Source organism: Puma concolor, chromosome A3, assembly GCF_028749965.1.
Source record: "Puma concolor isolate L17-30 chromosome A3, mPumCon1.1.hap2, whole genome shotgun sequence".
In the NCBI taxonomy this organism is placed as follows: domain Eukaryota; kingdom Metazoa; phylum Chordata; class Mammalia; order Carnivora; family Felidae; genus Puma; species Puma concolor.
The window spans coordinates 128,516,353-128,531,803 of record NC_141669.1 but is presented as its reverse complement, the minus strand read 5'-3'; the positions used below and the strand labels follow the sequence as shown (position 1 = coordinate 128,531,803).

Below are 15,451 nucleotides of genomic sequence, written 5' to 3'. Positions count from 1 at the left end.
GTAATTCTAAATTTTTTTTTTTTCTTTCAACGTTTATTTATTTTTGGGACAGAGAATGAACGGGGGAGGGGCAGAGAGAGAGGGAGACACAGAATCGGAAACAGGCTCCAGGCTCCGAGCCATCAGCCCAGAGCCTGACGCGGGGCTTGAACTCACGGACCGCGAGATCGTGACCTGGCTGAAGTCGGACGCTTAACTGACTGCGCCACCCAGGCGCCCCAAAAAGTGTAATTCTAAAGGAAAAGTAGGTTCAACGGATTATGTTAAAATTAAGAATTGCTCATCAAAAAACACCATGAGGAGAGTAAAAAGATAAGCTATAGACTAGGGATCTTTGCCATATAAACCGACAAGGGACTCACACCCCAAATATAGTGAGAAGTCCTGTAAAGCAAATTCGACTCTCTGCCTATTTTTACAAATAAAGTTTTATTGGCACACGGCCATGCCCCTTTGTTTTGGTATTCTCTGTGGATGCTTTCATGCTGCAAGGGCAGAGTCGAATAGTTGACATAGACCTTGTGGCTCACAAAACTGAAAATGTTTACTGTCTACCTGCCCCTTTTCAGAAAAAGTTTGCCAAGTCCTGCTCTAAATCATTAAGAAGAAGAGAACCCAACAGAAAAATACTCAGGGGATAGTTGTGTCACAAAAGCCCCTGGCCCACAGGACCGCATGGTCAATAAACTTGAATTTGCTCAGCCTCATTACTCATTGGGCAAGTACAAGTGAAATGGTTTAATGAGCCACTACTACATGCCCACCAGGACGGCCATAATGGAAGTTAAATACAGAGGATGTGGAGTCACTGGAATGTTCCCACTCTACTGAGGCGGGGAGAATTGGTGCAGCTGTTTTGGAAAACAGCTTGGCATCCTCTCGTGAAGCCGCTCGTGTGCCTTCCTTGTGGCTCAGCAGTTTGATCCCTATGTAGATAGCCCACAGGGATGTGCACACGCATTCTTCATAAGACACGTGCACCAAGAGTCACAGCAGCACCAACCTGGAAGCAACCCAGATACCTGTCACCATCACCCTTTGTGATTCCATGTATGGCAACTTCTAAACAGGCCAAGCGAAACCACAGGGTCATAGATCAGAATGCTGGTTACCCTTGCAGGGGGAAGTGTCCGGGAGAGGGCGCCTCGGAGGGCTCTGGGGGCGTTTAAAATGATAATAGACGTGTGCTCACTCTGTAAAAGTGAAAGGAGCCACACAGTTCTTTGGGCATTTTTTCCCGTATGGAGTTTATAATTAAATTTTTTTCAACATTTATTTATTTTTAAGAGAGAGACAGAGCACACGCGGGGGAGGGGCAGGGAGCAAGGGAGACACAGAATCGGAAGCAGGCTCCAGGCTCCGAGCTGTCAGCACAGAGCCCGACACAGGGCTCAAACTCGTGAACCACGAGATCATGACCTGAGCCGAAGTCAGACGCTTAACCAACTGAGTTGCCCAGGCGCCCCTGGACTTTATAATTTAATAAAAAGTTTATAGAGACACGTATGTATGCACGCACGTATAGGTATGTATAGATACAGAGAGGATGCCCACAAAGCAATGTGCTCTCCGTGCCCTCCTGACCCCACCTGCAGTCCCTTCTCTGCAGGTTGCCAGGCGGGAGTGTCCTTTATAACTTAGATCATGTTATTCCTCTGCTCAGGCTCTCCACGGCCGGCCCCCGTCTCACACTGACGGGAGGAGCCGATCTTCATGCCTGCCCACGGGACCCCGCAGGACCTGGCCCGCGTGGCCGCTCAGACCCCTTTCCCCACACTCGCCCTCGCCCACTCAGCTTCAGCCACCAGCCAGCTCGCTGCTTCTTGCAACATGCCTGGAGTCTCTTCTCCAGATACCCTCCTAGGTTCCTCCCTCACCTTCCCTAGGCCTTTGCTCCAAAGCCTCTTCAGTGAGGCCTCCCCTGATCACCTCTCCCTCCTCTGTCCCAGCTGAAATCCTGCCCCCCCCCACCCTCCCTAACCATCTTCTTGCTCTCTCCTCCTCCTCCTTCTTTTTACAAACCTCAAGTGTTTTATTTGAATTAAAAACATACACATTGCATTCATTAAACATTCTTTTCATATAGAGCCAAGGTCTCTTCTTTGAGCAGAAGTTCACTCTGAACATAAAAACAACTTACCTTTATCAGATCTTTCCAAAGCAGTCAACGTAATTTTCGGAGAGACAAGTCTCTTTCCACATGCATATGTCCTCACTTAATGCAATCAATACAGTAACAGGTGCACGTTGGGCAAATAGATTTGGGAGCATCACTCACCTGGTGGAGCAGAGGGGCCTGTGTGTACCACAGACTGGCCCTCCAGCCCTGAGAGTTCATTCTCCACTTTATTGGTTAAAATAAACGTTTGGCGCTCCTGACATAACACGTGTTCAACTTCCCTGCTTGGCATCTGTCTCTGTGCCCCCGGCCTCCTTGTATGGGAGGATGAGACTTTGTTTTATCCACTCCTGCAGCCCCAGCACCTGGAGGAGTGCCTGGCACCCAGCAGGTGTTCTCTGAGTGCTTGTTGAATGCATGGGTGAGTGTCTCCCCTTGGCCCCAACTTGGCATTGTCTCCATAGGAAGCACTACTCAGATGTTTGTTGAGTGACTGACTGAGTGGCACATTTTGCTGAGTGAGGGAATGAATGGTGGGTAGGTGGATGTGGGTGATTGGGTTGACTGCCTACTCCAGGCACCCTTCCTCTCTCGTCTGATTTCAGGAAGTTTCCCTTTGCTAGACTCTCTGAGAGCCCCTGCCCACTTTCTGGCCAAGAGGAATGGGTTTCTGCCGCTTCTGGTTAGTTTCTCATCAATGTCTCCTATTAGCAGAAAAGTAGCCAGCTCTGTGAGGCCGACAGAGCTAGCCTGTTTTCCAGCTGGGGAAACTGTGGCTGGGGGTGGAGAAGTAAGTGACTTGTTCAAGTCACCCAGCCACCAGCTGAAAACCCATGCTCCTGGGCTCAGTGCAGTGCCTCCCATCTCTGGACGCCCTTCTGTATCTCTGCTCTGAGACATGGGCGTTATTGACTTCCTGTTGTCTTTCAGGGTCACCGGGGGCAAGAAATCCACCAAGAGGACCAAGTCCATCAATGGCTCCCTCTACATCTTCCGGGGTCGAATCAACACTGAAGTCATGGAGGTGGAGAATGTGGAAGACGGGACAGGTAGAGACCCCAACTCCAAGGCCCGCCTGAGCCCCAGACCCACCTGCTCTGTGGCACAATCTCTGTTTCAGTTTTTTCCTTTTATCTGAAAGGTAACCTACCTAAGAACAGTGCCTAAAACACAAGCACATCAAGTGAACACTTGGGTAGTCACTGTTCAAGCTAAAAAGCAAAACACTGCCTAATGAAAATTTGTTTCAAAACTTGACTTGAATGGTTATGTCATTATATGCACATTGAATGGCTTCAAAGATATACATGTAGTTATATACAGTTTTATATATCTGTTTAAAGGGTCGTAAAATTATATATTATTTGCTCTGTGCTTTGTGTTTCTGCATGTAGCTGTCTGTACGTTGTTGGTTTCCACTGCTGTGTAACATTCTCTTGCATGGGTAGTCCGTAGCTCATTCATTCCTTTGGTGATAGATATTTGGGCCATTTCTGCCGTTTGCTATTACGAACATTGATGCTGTGAGCAGTCTTGTGTAAACCTCTTTTTGTGTGTGTGTCTTTGAACTTGGCTAGGGCAGGAGTTCTTAATTGGTTTTGAGACACTGACTCCTTTGTGGTGTCACAAAACCTGTGGACCCCTCCTCAGATTTAGGGCGTGGCCGGCTTCAACTCCCCCGGAAAACGGGGACCTGCCTGTTTTCAAAGAGGTTGGCCACTTCCCATGCCAGCCAGTCAAGGGCACCGTCGGGCTTGCACTAGGTTTTAAGTAGCCCAAGTGCCCCAGTGAGATGGGCAGGGAGGCTGGGACACATTGCCAGGCTTTGGGGCTCTCGCATTTGTACACAGACTGTAATTGAGGGGCAGGAGGAGTCGTTGTTGGCAGACGAGAGGCAGTGAGCATTTGAAGCGTTGTGAGTTCACCTCTTAGATCCTGATCCTGTCGATGCCCCTGCCACCCAGTCTTTCCGGAGCGGAGATGCGCTGGTCCCGTGACCTTACTTGCAAGCGTGTGGTGGGGAGTGTTCCGAGTTGTATGACTGAGTGTGCGCTGACCCACCTTTGCCTTCTGCCCCTGCCAGCGGATTACCACAGCAATGGCTACACTGTCACCAACGGCTGGAAGATCCACAACACGGCCAAGAACAAGTGGTTTGTCTGCATGGCCAAGACGGCGGAGGAGAAGCAGAAGTGGCTGGATGCCATTATCCGCGAGAGGGAGCAGCGTGAGAGTGAGTGGGCCCTCTCATGTCCCCCCGAAGAGTGGTAGTTTCGGGGGACTTTCCTGGGATCCTGGGGTGTGTGTATGGCTTCCCCTAGGCTGGTCGCTTCTGTGGGGTGAGGACTGTGTTCTGGGAGCAGGTCACTGAGGGGCCAGGGAGCTCTAGGACTGTGTTATAACTCAGTGGTATCTTGGATCACCTGAGGTCGTTTGTTAGAGCCCATTCAACAGATGGTGAAACTGAGGCCCAGTGGAAGGGACCAACATCTTGTCGATACGGTTGGTTGTTCTGGGATTGTTGGCACCCTTCACCCTTGAGGGCTGGTAGCCCCAAGATGCTCCCTACATGCCTCTGTCCCTGCCCTGCCCCATGGTTCTGTTATCTTCAACTGGGGTTCTTTGTGCTGGAGACTCAGAGTCCACATCTGGGATGGGGGTCCTTGGGGGCTGCTCATTAATTGTGGTCACAGATTTCTCTGGGCCCAGGCTCCCTGGAGGAAGCTTGCGTAAACTTAATACAGGGCTGGGTGTGGTAATTGGGTGGGGTTGGGACCAGGCACTGGATGGTTGTGCAGAGGTCACTGGGCTGGGAAAGGGGAGATGTGCTGTGTTACTCAGTGATCTCTTCTGATAAGAGGGGATAAAAGCGGGTTGTAATGCCACTAAATGAGGTTTGGATTTGACCATATTTCCTATCCCCCTCCCACCTTTGCAAAGGAGGAAACTGAGGCATAGTTTTCTCCATATCTGTCACCTTCCCCTTGGATGTGTCATAGACATCTCACGCTTGCCAAGTCCTAATTTCCACCCCGCCTTCTGCCCCAAACCTGTAGCTTCCCCATCTCAGTACATGGTTCCTCCATTCGCCTGGGGGCTCAGATTCAAACTCTTGGTGCCATCCCTGATTTCCGCCCACTCCCCAAATTCAATAGATGAAGTTTCTTTCCCACGTCGCCTTAGATTTGCCAAATCCGCCTGGGTCTCTCTGTTCTGTGCTTCCACCCTCTTATAAGTCACCATCCTCTCTCAGGAATTAGGCCCAGCATGGCTAGATCTGTTGTTTTGTTTTGTTTTTTCCTAGAGAAGCTAGATTTTAAGTTTTCAGGTGACATTTCTTGATTTTAAATATTGCGTCAAAATTTATTCAAATAGCATTAAGCCAGATAAACTGTTGAACCTGGCTTCTGGTTGAGAAAGCTTGTGAGTTCTGAAACTGATCAGAGATGGGTGTGTGCTCAGGACCGGGGGTGGGGTTGAGGGGTGTGGCCTGGCCTGTGTGGCCGATCAGTGTCTGTGGTTAGAATGGAGAGCTGTGGTCAGTGCTGGGTATTTGCGATTATGTGTAGGGTGTGGCCTCGGTGGGCCTCAGTCATTAGAATCAGGGCGTTGTCCCAACCTTGACCTCAGGGGTGGGGTATTCTGTGATCCTGAGCACAGATCTGGAGACGAACTTCCTGGGTCTAAATCCTGGTTGCACCACTATCTAGTTGGGTAACCTGGGACAGACAGGGTAATTTCTCTGGGCCTCAGTTTCTTCATTTGTAAAATGAGGATAATTTTGCCCTCTAGGTTTCTTGAGGAGTAGGTGCTTATAGCATTTTCTCTTCATATTTGTCAGGAGTGGACAGGGTCCAAGTAGAAAATGTGGGGCAGGGATCTGGTCAGGGTTCTGTATGTATTGTCTAGAGAAACGGGTAAATTTTTATTCCTGGCTGGAAGGAAGAGCTCAGTAAACTTTCTGATAACCTCTGAATTTGGAAACGCATGCTCAGGTTGAAGGGTTGAATCAGCCTGACTGCTTATTACCCTGGGACTTAACCTCTCTGAGCCTCAGCTTTGCCATCTGTAAAATGGGGGAGATTCACCACCCTCCCCTACAAGGTTGTGCGGGGAGCCAGTGGCAGATGCCTAGAACAGGGACTGACATGCAGTGAGTGCTCTATAGACGTCCTGGGCAGGGGCAGTAGTGGGGACAGCTGGGGGAGGCAGGCTTCCAGGAGCCACAGGCCTGCCCCCTCTCCTCCCCAGTGCTGGTGCTCCCCTGAGTGCTGACCATGCCCCCTCTGTAGGCCTGAAGCTGGGCATGGAGCGGGACGCCTACGTCATGATTGCGGAGAAGGGGGAGAAGCTTTACCACATGATGATGAACAAGAAGGTGAACCTGATCAAGGATCGCCGGAGAAAGCTGAGCACCGTCCCCAAGTGCTTCCTCGGCAAGTGAGTGGCCCCACCCAGGCCTCCGTGGGGTCCCTGGGCTGATTCCAGGCAGCCCTTCCCCAGAAGCCCTGCTGGGCAGAGCCACTAAAGCCCCCCCGAATCCTTGAGTAACAGACCTCGGAGGTCCAGGAGGATAGTGGAGTCCCCATATCAGGTCTTTCGAATGATTCCTACCACAACTCACTGCAAAACATGAATTTTATGTCGTGACCTGGAGCATACACCCATGTGATATATGACTGAAGCCTGTTTCACAAAACTTACCGCGCCCGATGCACTCTGAAATACCGGTTCTGTTTCCTTTTCTGTTCTGTGTCTTTTCTATTCCATTCTGTCCTGTCCTTGGTATGCTGTTCATTTTTTCATTTGTTCTCATGCTAAGGAAGACCCCTGCAATCGATTTCACAAACTACCAATGGTTTGCCTGCCATGGATTGAAAAACACTGCCCTCACACTCGGCAGGAGAATCTACCATAGATCTTTCAAGGGAAGGGGCATTTAACACCAGGAGTTGATTTCAAAGTTGCCGGAGGAGCGCACGTGGGCCCTTGCATCAGTCTGCACAGGCTGGCGTCTCCGTGGACCGCAGACCAACAGGCTGAAACAGAAGCTTACTTGTCACAGTCCTGGGGGCTGGCAGTCTGAGATCAGGGTGTGGGCAGGGCCTGTGTCTCATGAGGACTCCCTTCCTGAGTTACACATGAGGGGGAAGGGGAGGCTCCTGGGAGCTTCCAGTATTTGAGAGCCTCCAGTCTCTTCCTCCATTCTTTCCCAATAATGAAACGTTTTACAACGCCTGCCCCCAATTTATACCGCAGGATCAAAGGGGTCAGGGCACAGGTGTATCTTAAACCCAGAGTTACATCTCATTCACCTGGTGGGGGCGGCTGGGGATGGAGAGGGGCAGTAGAAATACACAGTCCCTGTAAAACCGCTGTGTGCCAGCCCTGCTGTGCCCTCCACGTGGGACACCGGAGAGGGTACAGAGCACTGAGGGTGCTGAACTCACAAAGCTTGTGGCCCAGCAGCGGAGGGAAGTTAGCCTTTGAGGCAGGGACTTTATTTAGAATTTATTGACTTACAGCTCACCCAAAGGCTTTTGGGGAGGCCTTGGATAAAAGCGACTGTATTATTATATTGCCGTGGACCAGGGGAAAGGTGATTTGGACTAAGGGAGTCACACAGTAAAGACGGGGGAAGTGGTTGCATTCTGGGTCACTTTGAGGGTGACAGCGTTTGCTGGTCGGATGAGAAAGAAGAGAGTTGAGGATTGTGAGGCCTTGGAAGGTTGGAGTTGCCGCTTGCTGAAAAGAGGAAGGAGGTGGACAGAGGAGCAGGTTTTGGGGGGGGTGGACGGGAGTGGAGCTCAGAGGGTCCTTTTGGACAGGTTACCTTGAGATTCCTAGACACCCGGGTGGAGATGTTGGCTTGTTAGTCGGATATAGATCTTGACTTGGGGAGAGAAGACTGGGTTGGAGAAGTAAATGCAGCCGGTGTGGGCGTTTCGATAGTTTTTCAAGCCGTGGGACTGAAATCTGCGAGGGGTCATGCAGGGAGAGACGGCTGGGGCCGTGGGGCCGCCAGCTGGCAGGGGACCTGAAGAGGGAGTGGGCAGAGAGGTGGGAGGCCCTCGGGGCAAGGGTGCCGCCCTAGAAGCCGGTGGAAAAGATGCAGAGACAGGGCGCAGTGGCAGCCAGGTTTGGACGCGTTAAGGTCGAAAGGCCCAGTAGACGTTCAAGTACCGATGCTCGTCAGGCCTTTGGAGACCAATGTGGAGCTGGGGCGGAGCACATCTGTCATGGCCTGAGGCTTGTGTTTGAAGGGGTGGCAGGCAGGAGATTTGGGGGGTGGTTGGGCTCCGGAGGGGTAGCTGGGGGATGTCCTGGACTGGAGCTGCCCTGTTGCAGCAACCCCAGGGTTGGGAGGGTGTGTGGAGAGGAGCGTGTGGGCCCCAGCCGTGCAAGAAGCAGGGAAGGGGCGTCCCGGCGCCCTTTTGTCAGCTAGTGTTTAATCCCTGGGCAGAAAGGAGGTTCTTCTCTCTGGTGGGGGGGGGGGGCTGCTTCTGGCCCTCCCTGGGTCAGAGGACCTCTCCGCCTCCTGCCAAACCCCTTGGGGAGCTTAGTCCAGCCGGATGGGATAACCTGCCTGTGATTAGAGCTTCAGCGGACTGTTCTGTCTCCTCAGGAAGGATTAGGGGAGATTTCTTTTACCGCCCATTTGAAACAGGGCCAGGATTGAGGCTTGTTCTATAATCACCGGGGCCTTAAGGACCAGACTTCCTGCAGAAGACTTTTCTAATGAAACTCTTCTCCCCGCAGAGCTTTGCTCTGTGCCCAGCGCCAGGGCTCGTGACCTTCCTCCTTTCCCACCAGGGCTCAGCTCCCAAGTCTTCTTCTGCAGGAGCGTCCTGGGTCCCCTCGGGTGGAAGGAACCTATAGCCACAGAGACATAATTATCAAATGTTTCTCTGCTCCATGCACTGGCACGTAGCTGTGCCTTTTAACCCGCATACAACACTATGAGGCAGAACACTACCATTATCCCCATTTTAAGGGTAAGAGAATTGAGGCACAGAGAGGGAAGAGGTCCTGCACAAGTTGGGGGCTGGGATTTGAACCCAGGACTCTCTCCCACCACGTTCTGCTGCACGTATCCATTTTTACCTCTGGTCAGCACATTTCATTTTTCCTTGTAGCTACTTTCTCCATATCCACCTGTACTACTTAGATGGGGAATCCACGAATACAAAAAGGGTCCGATTTATCTTTATAACCTCTGAGGGTTGGGCTTTGAGTCAGACTTGGACTTAAGCCCTGGTTCCCCCACCTTCTAGCTTTGTGACTTTGGGCAAGTCTCTTAACCTCTCTGAGCTTCAGTCGATGATTCGTTGATGAGAAATAATAAAATATGCCTCATAGCATCGTCAGAGGCTGCAGTGAGAAAATGCAATGTGGCGTCTCATAATTGTGCTGCTAAGGGTATTGGAGTGGCCTGTTTCTGCCCTGGAAGAGACAAAACTCATGATGAAAATCAAGGAAGAAACTCTGTATATTTGTGTGGAGGCATCATGGGAGGAACATGATTTGCCCTCTAGGAGCCTCAGGTCAGTTGGGCCGACTGAATCGGTTCATTCATTCATTCCTGCCATTTGTTCAGTGTTTACTGAGCCCTTACTATGTGCCAACAGTGAACAGGACAGACAGACCCCTGCCTTCGTGGAAATGACTGTCCAGTGGGGAGATCAGAAAATAGACAAGTAGACGAACACCAGTAAAGAAGGGATCTCAGCGAGTTGATGGATTTTTTTAATTTAAAAGTTTATTTGGAGAGAGTGATTGAGAGCGAGCACGTGTGTGAGTCGGGGAGGGATAGAGAGAGAGAATCCCAAGCAGGCTCCACGCTGTCAGTGCAGAGCCCAGCTCGGGGCTCGATCCCACAAACCCTGAGATCATGACCTGAGCTGAAATCAAGAGTTGGACGCTCAACCGACTGAGGCACACAGGTGCCCCTAGTTGATGGGTACTGTAAGAAATCAGTAGGCTGATGTAAGGAGGTGAGGAAATGGGGTACTCTTTCAGCCAGGGTGGTCAGGAAAAGCCTCTCAGGGGAGTAGACATTTTAACCAAGCTCTAGATGTCAAGCAAGAGCCAGTCATGAGGCGATCTCAGGGAACAGCATTCTTGGCGGAGGGAGCAGCAGGTGCAGATGCCCCAAGGCTGGAGTGAGCCTTGGGTAATTGAGGATCCGCCAGGCCAGTGTGGCTAGAGGCAGTGGGTGGCCGAGGAGCGGGAGATGAGGCCGCAGGGGTTGGCAGGGGCCGTATTAGGCAGGTAAGGGGGGATGGGGGCTCAGGGTTTGTTCTAGGTGCTCTGGGAAGCCATTTTCAAAGAGCCTAAGCAGAAGAGTGGGATGAAGAATGAGCTCATCACACAGGCTCTGGATGAGGGCACTGTCAGAGCTCTAAGAGCTCCGGGGACAAGAATAATGGTGTATCTGGTAGAGGCAGTCAGGGAAGGCTTCCTGCAAGAAGAAGAATGCCTTTGGTTTCCCTCTTGTCAGAGGTTAGGTATCATTCATTGATGTCTGCTGGAATAGAAGCTCTGAGGTGGAAGAGGCCTCATTGTCTCGCCTAACCTGGATGCACAGGTGCAGGGTAGCTGTGGGTAACAGACATGGCTGTAGGAAGCTCCTTCAGGCAGTGGAGTCACAGGGCTGAATATAACCCCCTTCCCCACCCCGCCAGTCCCTGCCCTCATGGAGGAGACCGGAGAGAACAAGGGGATTGCTGTACTGGGCGGTGAGTGGTGCTTGGAGCCTCAGCCAGGGGACTGTCCCGGGGAGACGGCAGAGACACAACTGTGGATCCCTGCGCCTCGCATTGGGCTTGATGCGTGGTGTTGATTCTGGGGGTCAGGAAGGAGCGGTGAAGCTGGGTGCACGCTAACACAGCTACTGCCCATCGCCTGGGTCCCGGACTCCCCGCCAGCCTAGGCTGACCTGCTTTCTGTGTCCCCAACTCAGTGCCCCGAGTAACATCTGCCTGAAACGCTGGAACTTGCCACTCTTTGTACCCAACTTCCAGCAACTGGCAGATCGCTGGTTTCCTGACCTTACTTCTCACTCAGGGCTTTTCTCTATGCTGATCCCCTCCCTGCCTAGAACACCTTTCCTTGCACCTCACTGGAGGCAGGTGGCTCCCCACTGACCCAGCGCAGTCCGTGCGTGTGTTTTACATGGGCCACATGGTGCTTTCAGGAAATTTTGGATTATAAATCAACATTTAACAGTTGGGAGATTTCACAGGAAATGCCGCATTTCCGGCTTCTTTTGGAAAAGTAAGATACTCTAGTCTTCCCATGTGGCCACGGTCAGCTGCACTGAGGGACGGCTGGTTTAGCGTTGCCGCACCCTGGCCCCTTCTGTTCATTTCCAAGAGCTTGAGGTTCCTGTGCTAGAGAGGAGTTTTATGTGGTTGTGCACACTGGGTCCCAGCTTGACGTTTCATATGATGTGACAGTTGACCTGTTGAATCCAGAAGGGCCCCGAGTGACCCACTTGCCCTAGAGGCCCTGATAGACCCTGCTGAGGCCCACAGAGGAACAGTGGCTCGCCCAAATTGGCCCAGCAAGCTGTGAACCTTCCCTGATGCTCTAAAAGGGGTAAGACTCCGCGTGGGGCGGAAACGTGGGTCACGGTTGTTCTTCTCTGGGCCGCCTTCCTCCGCCCTAGCAGAAGACACTGGGCCACTTCCTGTCCCCCGTCTGGCCGCAGGGCTGCCGGTCGGTGCCAGAGGCGGCCCCCGATGGGACAGCTGGTAGGCAGCCGGGTGCCGAGTCCCCAGCTTCCGAGAGTGGGCACTCAACATCTGCTCGCCTCCCTCAGCTGCTGGCAGCTTTCTCCCTGTCGCTGATTTTTGGGGCCTTGAGAGCGGAACTGGGGGTGGAGAGCCCAGAACAGTCTCTTCCCCACCTGGGGCTCCCGCCCCACAGAATAGGTCCATTTCTTCTGTGCTCCCCCACCTTGGCCTGCACCCGGGGCTCTCTGAATGCCTCAGCACTCACCACTGCCTACACACAGGCAGGCTTCGCTCAGCCGAACACCGGGAGGCTAAAAATAGTCCTGCCCCCTCTGGCCCTGTAATTGGAGGCGGGACAGCTGGTTTCGATAAGCAGGAGATCGCTGCGCTCTGGCCAGCTGCCACCTGCTCTCACTGAACACAGATTGCCTCAGTGGAAACGGCCCTGTGGCCGGCTCTCCCTTTTCCTGCTGACTCTGGTGGGCTGAGCTCTGCACTGAGCCTGAGCACACCCCCGAGAGCCAGGCCCTGGGGTCCGGCTGAGCCTCTGCCCCACCGGGCAGGCACATTGGATCTGCTTGATTTCCTCTGGCTTGTGAGCACTTCTCTCCCCGAGACCTTCCTGCCGATCCCAGGACGTTCCTTCTTGTTTGATGGTTCATTCCTTCGTTTGTTCAGGAAATGATTATTGGGCTCTACTGTGCTATAGACCCTCCTCTAGGTCTGGGGGTAGGGCTGTGAATAAGACCGACAAAAATCCCTGACAATGTGGGGATTACCTTCTGGTGGGGGAGACGGCCGGAGACACGTGTATGTAAATCTGTAACAGTACGACTCCAGACAAGGATAAGTGCTAAAGACGAAGCAAAACTGAGAGCCGTGAGGCTTGTGTGAGGAACTGCTTGTGGTGAGAAGGAAGGACTTAACACGAAGAGCTGGGGGAGGGCATTTCCAGGCAGAGGGAACAGTAAGTGCAAAGGCCCCGAGGTAGGCAGGAGTCTGATCTAAGAAGCAGAAGATGGTGGGTGTGGCTGAAACATGAGTGAAAGGTATAGGAGAGGAGACCAGGAGGACGAGCGGTTCACGTGGGGCCCTGTCATCGTGCAGGCAGAGTTTGGATCTTTTTCTGAGAGCAATGGGGAAGCCCACTGGAGGGTTTGACCAGGAGAATGACATGATCTGATCGCCATGAGCTCTCTTGGCTCTCCACAGTCGTCTTTCTGGGCTCTTATTTCTTCCTCTTTGTTTCTTCATTCCTTCTGCTTATCTGTCCGTGTTGACATCCATCATCCATTCCCTCACCCGTCTGCCTGGTTCTGTCTCCACTTAGCATCTGTCCATTCCCTCATGCTCCCCACTACCTACCTGCCCACTGGTGTTTCCAGCTACCTGCTGATTGGTCTGTCAGATCATCCATTCATCTGCTCACTTTCCATCATTTACCTCCCCACTTTTGTGTCCATCCGTCCATCTACCCACCCATTCTCCCTCCCTCCTTCCCATCCATCCATCCATCCACCCACCCACTCATTCTCTCTCCCTCCTTCCCATCCATCTGTTCATCCATCCATCCATCCATCCATCCACTCGCCCACCCACCTATTCTCCCTCCCTCCTTCCCACCCATCCATCCACCCATCTATCTTCCTTCCTCCCTCCTATCCGTCTATCCATCCATCCATCCATCCACCTTCTTCCTTCCCTTTTGTCCATCCGTCCATCCATCTATCCATCCACCCACCCACCCATCCCTCTTTCCTCCCTCCCTCCTGCCCATCCATTCATCCATCCTTCCCCCCACTCACCCAGTGCACCCGAGTCAGGGCCTGGGGTCTGGTCACACCCACCACTCTGCCATTGGTCCTTGGGAGAAGCACAAGGCCTCAGCACAACCCCCGGAGCTGTAGGCTCCCGGGCTTTGCTTTCCTGTGGGACGTTCTGGCTGTCATTCCTGGGAGTGGGTGGGGCCAGGCCTGTTCAGCGCTGGTTCCCGGGTTCCCAAGACTAGGGAAGTTCTCTCAACTGCTTCTTATATTCCCGGCAGTGAGTTTGTGGCCTGGCTCCTGGAAATTGGTGAAATCAGCAAGACGGAAGAAGGAGTCAACTTGGGCCAGGCCCTGTTGGAGAATGGTATAATCCACCATGGTGAGTGGGGGCTGGGGCCTGGCGGGCCCAGGGGTGGGCATAGGTCAGTGCTGTGCTTCCCCTAACTCAGCGGCTACTGCTACACTTCTGTGCAATCGCCCTGTTTCCTGGGCGCATTGTAGCCTCAGAACATAGATGTCCTTACAGATCTGCCCACGGGGCAGGAAGCCTTGCACTTACCTAGGACACCAGCAAAGCAGAGACACTTTGAAAAATTAAGGGCGGGGGAGAATTGTCTGTTTGTCCCTTCAAAACAGGCAAGAGCCGTTTATGCTTTAGTCATTCAGCAAGTATTTATTGAGTGCCTGTCACATGCCAGGCACTGTCCACATAGCAGCGAACAGGACAGATGAAAACTCTCGTCTCCATGGGCTGGCATTCTAGTCAGAGGGGGAAGTGTGCGTGTACAGACGGCGATCAGTGCCGGGTCGGGGGAGAGAGGTAAGGGGGTGGTGTTCCGTTCTCAATAGGGGTTTGGAAGGTCTCTCCGTGAAGGTGCCCTGGGAGAGCGCAGGGCCGGGTGGCGTCAGGGTTCTAGGCCGGGGGAGCAGCCAGTGCTGAGTCCCGGGCAGAACAAGCAGTGTGTGCAGGGAGCTGCAAGGTGGCCAGGACTGCCACGGAGTGGCATGGACAGCGTTAGGAGATGTGGTTGGCGGGCATGACTGGGGGTGGGGTTTAGGGGGTGGGGCCCAGGACCCCATGAGGCTTTGGCTTTTCCTCGGAGCGAGGCGGGGAGCTGCTGAGTTCTGAGCGGAGCAGGACCCTCCTGTCCGCTGTGTGCCTGGAATGGCGGCAGGGTGCCCAGCGAGGGGCCGTGATGCTCAGACGGGAGATGACAGTGGCTTGGACCAGGGTGGAGTGAGGAGTCAGACTGTTCATGCTTTGAAGGAAGAGCCCCCAAGAGTGGGGAATGACAGAAGCATCAAGGGTGACCTGAGGCCATTGCATAGGCCTGACTGTGGTCTCGCACCCCGGCACCCTCTGTCCCAATGCCTGCTTTGGCGACCTACACCCAGGAGGTGCTGGGCCAGATGGTCCCAACACAGGCTGGATCTAGGGCATTTCGGGACCTCTCAGGAGACCCGCGGCTGCCCTGGCCCTGGGCAGCAGGGTCGGCCAGCAGGGCCCCAAACGGAGCAAGGGAACCTGGTTTTCACGGAAGAGTGAGGGCAGGGCAGTGAAATTGACGTGGCACAGAGCCTTGCCGAGTGAGGGTGGCGGTGGCGTTGGGCGATGAGGGTGGGCCCTGGGTCCGACCTCACTGACCCTTTGGGTCCCTCCAGTCTCTGACAAGCACCAGTTCAAGAACGAGCAGGTGATGTACCGCTTCCGCTATGATGACGGCACCTACAAGGCCCGGAGTGAACTGGAGGACATCATGTCCAAGGTAGGGACTCTGCCCCACCCCATGACCCCGACCCCACGGTCACTGCCGAGCAGGCGTGGGCCC

At 53.3% G+C, this 15,451-nt stretch overlaps 1 protein-coding gene across 1 annotated transcript in view; it reads left to right on the top strand.

Moving 5' to 3' along the window:
* PREX1 (phosphatidylinositol-3,4,5-trisphosphate dependent Rac exchange factor 1) overlaps window positions 1–15,451 on the top strand; it is a 186,285-nt gene that overhangs the window by 117,916 nt on the left and 52,918 nt on the right. Inside the window, exons 8-12 of the mRNA XM_086702427.1 lie at window positions 3,050–3,168; window positions 4,203–4,352; window positions 6,412–6,559; window positions 13,901–14,001; window positions 15,285–15,388. Coding sequence (XP_086558553.1) covers window positions 3,050–3,168; window positions 4,203–4,352; window positions 6,412–6,559; window positions 13,901–14,001; window positions 15,285–15,388 — 622 coding nt within the window. The remainder of the gene's footprint in view (window positions 1–3,049; window positions 3,169–4,202; window positions 4,353–6,411; window positions 6,560–13,900; window positions 14,002–15,284; window positions 15,389–15,451) is intronic.